We start from the raw sequence: 10,761 nt of genomic DNA, 5'->3' as shown, positions 1-10,761 counted from the left end.
GCCTCCTGTGCTGCCTCACTTTCTTGAAAGATTTCAATTTTCATTCCATCAATTCCTGGTGCCTTATTCTTTGACAATTCCTTCAATACACCTTGGACTTCCTCCTTCAGTATCATTGGCTCTTGATCATATGCTGCCTCATGAAATGGTTGAACATTAACCATTTCCTTTTGGTACAGTGACTCTATGTATTCCTTCCATCTTCTCTTGATGCTATCTGCATCATTTAATACTTTTCCAAGAGAAGCCTTCAATAATGAAAGTCAAGGCTTGAATATTTTCTTCAGTTCTCCAGCTTAAGTAATTCTGATTGTGTTGGGTTGACATCAAGGACATCATACATGAAGAAAGCAAAAAGTCATTAAGAAGACAAGAAAGAAGGAAAGGGTCAAAATGGATGTCAGAAGAGACACTGAAACGTGCTTCCTGTGTAGAGATGCTAAAGCAAATGGAAGAAATGAGGAGGTACAAGACCTGAACAGAAAATTTCAAAGGTCAGCTCGATAAGATAAAGCTAAATATAACAAAATGTGCAAAGATTTGGAATAAGAAAACTAAAAAGGAAGTACACGATCAGAAGCACTTTAGGAGGCAGTATATGATGAAGAACTGGTGGTATTTAAGGAAGAATTCCAAGATGTACTGAATACATTAGTGAAGGACAAGGCTCCAGGAATTGACAGTATATCAATTGTAATATTTCAACAAATTTATGCAGTGCTGAAAGCACTACTAGTCTATGCTTAGAAATTTGAAAAATAGCTACCTTGCCAGACAACTCAAAAAAATCTATATTTGTACCTACTCCAACAAAAGTGATGCAACAAAATGTGGAAATTATTGAAAAATATCATTTAATGTTACATGCAAGTAAAATTTTACTGAAGATAATTGAAAAACAGTTGCAGCAGCACTTCAACAGGAAGCTGCCAGAAATTCAAGTTGGACCAAAAAGAAGGCATGGTACAAGGAATATCATTGCTGACATTAGATGGATCTTGGCTGAAAACAGAGATATCCATTCGGTCGGATTACAACTCATTGTAAAAGAAAACAGTCCTCACAAGTGGACCAGTAAACAGCATCATGATAAATGGAGAACAAATTGAAGTTGTCAAGTATTTCATTTTCTTGAATCCACAATCAATGCTCATGGAAGCAGCCGTCATAAAATCCAACTTTCTGCATTGGGCAAATCTGTTTGAGAACTCTCTAAACTGTTAATGAGCAAAGATGTCATTTTGTGGACTAAATCTTGTCTGATTGAAGCCTTGGTTTTTTTAATTGCCTCATATGCATGTGAAAGTTACATAATGAACAAGGAAGACTTCAGAAGTATCGATGCGTTTGAATTATGATGTTGGTAATAATTAGATACAGTATATAATATATTATTATTTTTTCTTTATAGGAAAATGGTTCTCCTGAAGAACATGCAGTTTATGTGTGGGACCATTTCATAGCCCAGTCTGCGGCTGAGGATGTGTTTTTTGTTGCTCACAGTTATGGAGGACTTGCTTTTGTTGAACTGGTAAATATACATTTAACTTTATTTTTAATTTCCAGTCTCCTTAACAACCTCATGATATGCAAATTAATGAGGATATCAAAAATTAAAATGGAAAAATGCTTTTAAGTTAACACTGAAAAGCTCTGTCATAAAACAACATGCATATCCTTTTTAATTTCTATATTATAGCCCCAGTTTCCTTATATTTTGATATTTATGTTTCATGTTCTTTGTATATATCATTGAAGCATACAAAGAGGCTTCAAAACATTCATGAAAAAAATCCCTTTGTCTTTCAACTTCATGTTCACTTTTTGAAGCATCTTCATATATTATCTGTAAAGTGCTTAAAAAGGCAAGAGAGTCTTTGAGTATTTGAGGCTCTTTTGGTAATATTCAACTCACTCTTTATAGGTTAGTACTTGACATATACAAGTAGTATTAAAATGATTGGAAAGCTTCCATTCATCTGTTTCTAACTGGAATTTGTTGCTTGAACAACAACAACAAAAATCCTTGCACTTCAAATAATCTGATTCTTAGAGTGAAGATTGTGTGTACTTGATATAAAAATTATCAACATTTCTGAATCTTGCACATTTTGAATTTTCTGAATGTACTGTAATAGTACAAGAACCTCAGTCTTATGTCAGTATGAATAGTTTCTGTGATCTAATCAGTACTAAAAATGCACTAATGAGGAATTCATGCCTCTATATCCATAACCTCTTATATCACAGGATAGTGATGATGCTATCATGAAATGAGTGGATTTATAAAAATGCTTATGGTCATCTTAACTCAAAATAGACCAAAGTGAACTTCAAAAGCAGGCACAACATGGGTTTTCTAATTTTTATGCATCTAGACTTGGTGTGTATTTCCCTTTGTCTTTGAAATTAAATATATTTCTACAGTCCTTTCAACCTCCCTACATCTTATTGCTTACTCACTTGGTTTAGGTATAAAACTGGCAATGACACCTGACACCTGAGTATATTCAAGCTGTCCCCAGTCTACAAATACTTTTTCTATCTTAGGTTTAATAAATAAGTTCAGGTGTTTATTTTTTAAAATTGATTTCAGCTTGTAGGAATTATTTTCAAGTACTTTTAACTCAATTTATTTTACTATACAATTGAATATTTTTAAAGGTTCTTTAATACATGATATGACTTTATTTTTAAAAGATAAATCTTGTCCTTCAAATCATGATTTTCAACCATGATTGATTTATATAGCTTAAATTTTCCTCTATAAGCTACTGAATAACTTTCAATGTGAAATTTCATTGACTTAGAGAGTAACTTAAAATATATCTAAGAGCTTATAAGACCAGACAAATTTCAGATTTCCCTACAACACAGATTCCCATGTTTTACTTTGAAATTTTATAAAATCTTTTTATACCAAATTTGGAATGTAAGTAAAATTTGGACCATTTAAAAAATTGACTTAGAATGTCAGGGTAACAGATGACCAGTGTGTCAGCCCTATTTTGCCTGTCCTTCTTGTCACACACTGGTGGATATTTCTCCACTTTTGTTCCACTTTAATATAAAGCACACAGATGTTTCAGAACAAGACTTGACTTCTGACCTTGAGGCTATTAGGGTCAGGGTCCTCAGGGCCTGTGAAATTATCACAAGCTGAGCTAAAGTTTTTCTCCATCACAGGAAGTAACCAGTAAGTAAGAAGTTAAAAAGGAGCTTTGTCAGAGAGACAAGATGGTCTCAGTAAGGGTCAGCTTCTGTAGTCTGCTATCTCTGCAGGAGGTGCATGCATGGGAGGAGGAATATAATATAACCACTGGCACATCACATATCTGTCAGGCAACACCAGGCTGAGAAGTCTATTTAATGTAATATACCTTGTTTATGTTTTAAAATATTAATGGCACTTGTTTCAACTTTACATATTGACTAGTTTTTTGCTGAACTAGGATCCAAGTATAGAGATGGTAGCAACTGAAGAGTCATTCCTATAAACAAATAACATTGTACACTGAATAGTTTTATGGTAATATTTTACAAAGCTTGGTTAACGTATTTAAAGCCATTAGATTTATCTTCCATTTATAAGGGCTTTAAAAATAGGCTAAAAAAAAAACAGTGACAAAGTTTAAATGGTTTTTAAAATTTATGCTTTTACCACAAACTGAATAATATTCATTTCTATTCTCCCCAGTATTGTTAGGGGGAAGGTCATTGTTCTTAAAATGTTGGAGAAAATTCATCCATTCAGGATTTTTCTACATAAGTATAATATATAAAGTTATCTTTGAGTTAATAACATTAATTCAAAAATTTAATATAACTTTATAAGAAAGTGAATTGTGAATATTGATATATAAATCTTAAATTTTATTTTATTTTTAGTCTCAATAGTACATTATACACATCAGACATTAAATCCTTTGTATTTCAGTAGGCTTTCATTTCTTTTAATTGACTTTTAAATGTTTACTCCTGATTAGAGACTCTACACATACACATACATGAATACACTTTTTACAGAGTAGTCTTAATTTGTCGCATCATATTTGAATGCTTGAAAATTGTTTCTCATCATACAATTAACATTTTTGTTTTCTATGTCATGAATTTCAAGAGAACATATTTTAAATATAAGCTATATGGCAAGCTCAGTTTTACCAATAAATATAATTTTTTTATACTACTTACGCTTGAATTATAGGTACCAATTAGGACACATTTAGAAATGCATTTACATTTACCATTTGCTAAATTTTAGTTGTGTAGAGTCATAGCTTAAAATTAAATGTGCTGCTAATATATGTCTGAAGATAAATTACTTTTAAATTCTGGGCATAAAACAGTAGTAGAGCTTTTACATTTTGCTAATTGTTGTTTTTTAAAACTGAGAATATAATTTATGATTAGCTGCTATCTTAAAGTGTTGAGTTTCTCCTGGAAGAATACATTATAGTCAGAGATTTATTTTCAAAACCAATGTTCATTTTCTGGTAGTAAATCTTGGAACTCGGTCATGTCTAGACTCGTGAAATATTATACAATATATTATACTAATTGGAAAAGATAATACAAAAAATAGGATTATTGTGTTCTTATTTTCATTGTATCACAGCTACTCAAATTTTGAACCCTAAAATTCCTTTGCTCCTAGTAAACTATCTGTTGATAAGACAATGCTCATAGCGTTTCTAACCTTTAGTTATTAAAGAATAAAGAGCACTATTTATTTTATGAACTTATAATAAATTTTTGCAAGAAACGTGTATTCTTTGTTATTTTTCTGTGTATTAAAATAATACCAGTATGCCATGGCAATGAAACGATATACGATAGAATGAATGTAAAACTAATGTTCTCCCATATAAACTATCATATAATTCACAATAAAACATTAAAATAATAATAATACCAGTATATAACTAGTTCTATTATCAAACCACTGTTTAAGATTACTGGAATTGCTGTCTTAGAAAGTGCTTGATACTTAATAAAATTAGTAGCCATATTTAGAATATATTTACTAAATTGCTTTGGAAAGACATCTACAAATAATACAGCTTATTTTTTCCTTTTCTAAATTGTTAATAATTCAGGCTCATATATTGGAAATTAACTATCATTAGAAAACAATGCTGTTTCTTAGCTTTTTCTGCCACTTCTTGTCTAGGCACTTTGATGACATGATTCCATTGCTTTTATTGTTGGCCATTTCAGGGTTCTTTGCTCTTGTCTTTCCAGGTGATGATCAGTTTGAGAAAACCAAATAGCCTTAAATTTTTTTCTTATTTGGAAATGAATTGACGTTCCTTGTCAATGCTCAGTTTCCAATCTCAGCTCACATTACCATCTATGTTTGTTGTACCCAGTAAATCAATTTGCATTCAGATTTATTTCACTGACCAAAGTGAGAGTCTTCCTATTTTTCATGAAACATATGAAACAAGTTTTGTATACAAATAGCTCTAGTTCGTTAACTCATCTCAGCTAATAAAATATTAGCATTTTCGTATTACTTTTATTTCCTTTTCCATGCTAATAGTGGTATGTTCACAAACATCAACTACTTTTGAAAGTGTGCTCTACCCACTTTTGATTTTAGTTTTTCCATGCTTGTCAGCACTTGATTGACACCTCACTTGCATGTGAATTACGGAAAGAAGGGAACTCTATTTTCCTGCTATTGTTCCATGCTGGGCTCCCTGGCCTCCAGGCAGCCTAAGCTGCCCTTCCACAACTGATAGAGGACTAGTTTTTGGACATTGCTGTGTGGGGACGCTCAAGCTCAGTCTACATTGGAACATGCTTTGCATTTCTGGTAAAGAGAAAATGAAACATAACTAAAAGGATTTGTTTTTTCCTTTAGTGACATCAGCTAACTGTGACCTTAAAGTTGCATTGTTTACATTTTTGTCTGCAAAGAACAAAGTAAATTGGATGTTGGCAGAATATCTATTTGATGTGATCAATGGAAATGAAATAGGTGAAATCCCACTTTAAATTTAATTTCCACTTTTAAATGAAATTGTGCTATTTAGGCCTAAACTGGGTGAGAGTGTGTGAGGAAAGAGAGAATGTTAACTGGCTGAATGGCAATAATTGAGGGGAGTTGGAAGAAGGAAGGAATCCTGGTGGTGCAATGGGTAAGCACTCGACTACTAACCAAGTCAATGGTTTGAACCCACCAGCATTTACTCAGGATAAAGGTGTGGCAATCTGCTTCCTTACATGTTACAACCTTAGAAACCATATGGAGCATATCTGCTCTGTCCTGCAGGAGTGCTGTGAATCAAAATCAACCCAACAGCAATGCATGTAGGTAGTAGAATAAAGGGGAGTACACCAAAGAAAAATCAAACCATATTATTATCAAAACTATTCAGGCCAAAAACTATTTCCAAACTCATTTTAAAATGCAGAGGATACAGTAAAATTAATAGATTAAAACAAAAACCAAAAAACACAGCAGCAACAAAAAAGCAAAACACTAGCAAAGCAAGAATATAAAAGAAAAATTTCTTTGACATAAAAGTGAAGATAACTCAAGTAAAAGCAACTAGAATAAAAATGGCCAAAGCAACATCAATAGCTGTATCTGTTATTTATATATACTCACATATGTTGTTGTTTAAGTGCCGTCAAATCAGTTCTGGCGCACAACGACCCTGTATAGCAAATCTGAGGAGCAGCTGGTAGATTTGAACTGCTGACCTTGTGGTTTGCAGTCGTTTTCTTATCCTATAGCTCCACACTAGGTCTCCATATACTCACATATATGTACTCATATGTAACCTCATGCCTAGGCTAGGTTGAGTCAAGTCACAAATGTAATTAATACAATGAAATGAAGTAATTATTATTATAAACGTGCATTTCATGATGTTGGTTTGTACTGCCGATTGCTATGCAGACACACTACTGACTCTAGTAATGGAGTAAACTTAAATAATCCTTCATTATATCTTTGCAATGTCAAGTCTATGGAAACATTAACGGGGCTGTCCAAGGAGTGAAGAAAATCAGAAGACTCAACGAACTAGTTAGTTACTCCAAAGGACTAATAAACCACAACCTCCATTAGCCTGAGAGCAGAAGAACTAGATGGTGCCCAGCTATTGCCACTCACCACCATGATCAGTATCACAATAGAAGGTCCTGGACAAAGTAAAAGAAAAATGTAGAACAGAGTTCAAAATTATAAAAAAGGCTAAGACTTAACTGGTTGGATAGAAACTGGTAAAATCTCTAAGACTATGACACTTGGATACCCTTCAAACCCATAACTGAAGCTACTCCAGAGATCACCTTTAAGCCAAAAAATAAAAATAAAAAGCCTGGTATATAACATGAAGGCATAGGTGGAAACTAAACTAACCCTTCAGGAATTGATGGAATACTAATTGAGATGTTTCAACAAATTGATGCAGTGCTGCATTTCTCATTTATGCCAAGAAATTTGGAAGACAACTGCTACCTGGCCAATTGACTGGAAGAGACCCACATATGTGCCCATACCAAAAAATAGTTGACCAAAGAATGTGGAAATTATCAAACCGTAATATGACATGCAAGCAAAGTAATTTAAAGTGGTTACAGTAGTATTTCAATAGGGGACTGCTAGAAATTCAAGCTAGATTCAGAAATCAGTATCAAATGAGGGAGGGATATCATTGCTACTATCAGATGGATCTTAGCTGAAAGCAGAGAATACCAGAAAGGTGTGTTTCTTTGACTATGTAAAGGTATTTAATTATGTGGATCTTAAAAAAACTATGGATAACATTGCAAAGAATGGGAATTCCAGGACACTTACTTGTGCTCCTCCTGAACCTGTACATAGAGGAAGAGAGAGTTATTCAAACAGAACAAGGTGATAATTCATGGTTTTAAGCCAGGTCACCTCTCTGTAATGGGCACAATTATAGATCTCTTCCAATCAGTTCACCAAGTAGCTGTCTCCCAAATGTATTTGCCTAAATGAGTGAGTGCCTCCAGTGCTGCATCAGTTTGTTGGGAGATTTCAATTCATATTCCATCAATTCCCAGAGGCTTGTTCTTTGCCAAGACTTTCAATGCACCTTGGACTTGTTTTTTCAGTACCATCGGCTCTTGATCATATGCTACCTTTCTAAATTAACAACCTGAGAAATCTATAAGAATAGATGGTGGAAAAGTTCAATATTATCAGCCAAAACAAGGCCAGGAGCTGACTGTGGAACAGATTATCAATTGCTCATAAGTTCAAGCTCTGAAGCAGAGAAAATGAAAACAAGTCCATGAGAGCAAAAATATTACCTTGAACATATCCCACCTGAATTTAGAGACCATCTCAAGAACATATTTGATGGATTAGACAGTAATTAGATATTGACCATTTCTTTTGGGTGCAGTGACTGTATTTCTTCCATCTCCTTTTGATGCTTTCTGCATCTTTCAATAGTTTGCCTACAGCATCCTTCAATACTGCAAGTGCAGGCTTTTAGTTTGAGTTCTTCATTTCTTTTAGTTTGAGAAATGCTGAATGCATTCTTCCCTTTCAGTTTTAAACTCCAAGTCTTTGCACACATATTATAATTCTTTACTTTATCTTTTCAAGCTGCCCTTTGAAAATTTATGTTTAACTCTTTTATGTACTTATTCTTACTTTCACTTTGGCATCTCTACACTGGAGATCAAGTTCTGACATTCATTTGTTCTCTTATTTCTTTCCTGTATTTTGAGTGACAGTTTGCTTTCTTTCTGATGTTCTTGATGTCATCTCACAGCTCTTTTGATCTTCAGACATTAGTGTCTAATTGATCAAATATATTCTTGAGATGGTCTCTAAATTCAGGTAGGATAGGTTCAAGGTGAAATTTTGGCTCTCATGGGCTTGTTTTCATTTTCTTCTGCTTAAGCTTGAATTTACATATGAGCAATTGATGATCTGTTCCACAGTCGGCTCCTGGCCTTGTTTTGGCTGATGATAGTGAACTTTTCCATCATCTATTCTTAAAGATTTCTCAGGTTGTTAATGAGCCTTCATCTAATCCTACTTCCATGTTTTTCATCACGTGAACCACCTTCTTCAATTATTTGCTCAGCATATACAGATTGAATAACTATGGTGAAAGGATACAAACCTGGCTCACAACTTACCTGGTTTTCAGCAGTTCAGTATTTCTTTGTTTTATTTGAATAGTTGCCTCTTGTTCCATTTATAGGATCCACATGAGCACAATTAAGTGTTCCAGAATACCCATTCTTTGCATTGTTATCTGTGGTTCGTTATAATCCACTTTACATCAGTAAAGAGTCATTTGACATCATCAATGATATCTCCTGTTCCACAGCCTCTTTTGAATCCAGCTTGAATTTCTGATGATCTCTCTGTGTATGTGCTGTTGCAACCATTCTTGAATTATCTTCAGCAAAATTTTACTTATGATATTGTTAGATGATTTCTGCATTCTGCTTTGTCACCTTTCTTTGTAATGGGCATAAATATGGAACAGTTGACCAATTTACTGGCATAACGTAATGAGTGTTTTTAGTACTACATCAGTTTGTTGAAACATTATGATTGGCATTCTATCATTTCTTGAAGTCTTGTTTTCCCAAAATGCCTTGAGTGGAATTTAAACTTCTCCTTCAATACCATTTTTCTTGAATCAGCTACTCCCTCTTTGAATAGATGTTGTTGTTAAGTGTCATCAAGTTGATTTCAACTAATAATGATGCTGTGTAGGGTTTCGAAGGGGCAACTGGTGGGTTTGAACTGCTAACCTTTTGGTTAATGTCCACTGTTATTCCTACAGTGCCACACCAGGACTACCTTTTACCCACAAAATACTTCAATATTGGAAGTTGAGGCTTGAATTCTTCCTTCTGTTTTTCCAGTTAAAGAAATGCTGAACGTGTTCTTCCTTTCTGGTTTACTAACTCCAGGTCTTTGCACATTTCATTATATTTTACTTTGTCTTCTTAAGTTGCCCTTTTAAATTTTTTGCTAAGCCCTTTCACTTCCTCATTTCTTCAGAAAGGTGTGTGACAGGGTTTTACTCTTTCACCATACTTCTTCAACTTGTATGCTAAGCAAGTAATCCAAGAAGCTAGGTTATATGAAGAATAAGTAGAGAAACTTAAGTTTCTCTAGGCTCAAAAGTTAAGTTTCAGAGTCTCTTCAGACATCCAATGTGGTGCTTTCTTTCTTTCCTGTCTTTCTAATGAGCTTTTACTTTCATCATGGATAGTGTTCTTTATGTCAACCCGCAACTTTTCTGGGATTGTTTGCGTTAATGAAATTGAGCTTTTCCACCAACTCTGCCCTTTCTTGGTGGTGGTGGTGCTGTTAGGTTCCATCAAGTCGATATTGACACATAGTGACCCTGTGTACAACAGAACGAAACCTGGACCAACGTCACAGTTATGGCCATACTCGAGACCATTGATACTGCCACTTTGTCAATCCATCTTACTGGGGGTCTTCCTCTTTTTCTCTGACCGTCCACTTTATCAAACATGATCTCCTTCTCCAGTGACTGGTTCCTTCTGTCAATATATGAAAAGTATGGGAGACTAACTTTGGCAATCCTGGCCTCCAAGGAGCTCTCTGGCTGCACTTCTTTTAACACAGATCTGTTAGTTGTTTTGGCAGCCCATGGTACTTTCAATATTTTCCTCCAACACCATAACTAAAAAGTACCAATTCTTCTACAGTCTACCTTATTTAATGTCCAGTTTTCACATGCATATATTGTTGTTGTTGTTGTTATGTGC

At 34.2% G+C, this 10,761-nt stretch overlaps 1 protein-coding gene across 1 annotated transcript in view; it reads left to right on the top strand.

Moving 5' to 3' along the window:
• Positions 1 to 10,761, top strand: part of FAM172A (family with sequence similarity 172, member A) — a 623,240-nt gene that overhangs the window by 289,263 nt on the left and 323,216 nt on the right. The window contains exon 6 of the mRNA XM_006867893.1: positions 1,412 to 1,531. Coding sequence (XP_006867955.1) covers positions 1,412 to 1,531 — 120 coding nt within the window. The remainder of the gene's footprint in view (positions 1 to 1,411; positions 1,532 to 10,761) is intronic.

The sequence above is a fragment of the Chrysochloris asiatica genome, unplaced genomic scaffold, assembly GCF_000296735.1.
Source record: "Chrysochloris asiatica unplaced genomic scaffold, ChrAsi1.0 scaffold00111, whole genome shotgun sequence".
Taxonomy (NCBI): domain Eukaryota; kingdom Metazoa; phylum Chordata; class Mammalia; order Afrosoricida; family Chrysochloridae; genus Chrysochloris; species Chrysochloris asiatica.
Note: the sequence above shows the minus strand (reverse complement) of the source record. Positions and strands in the feature narration are given on the sequence as shown.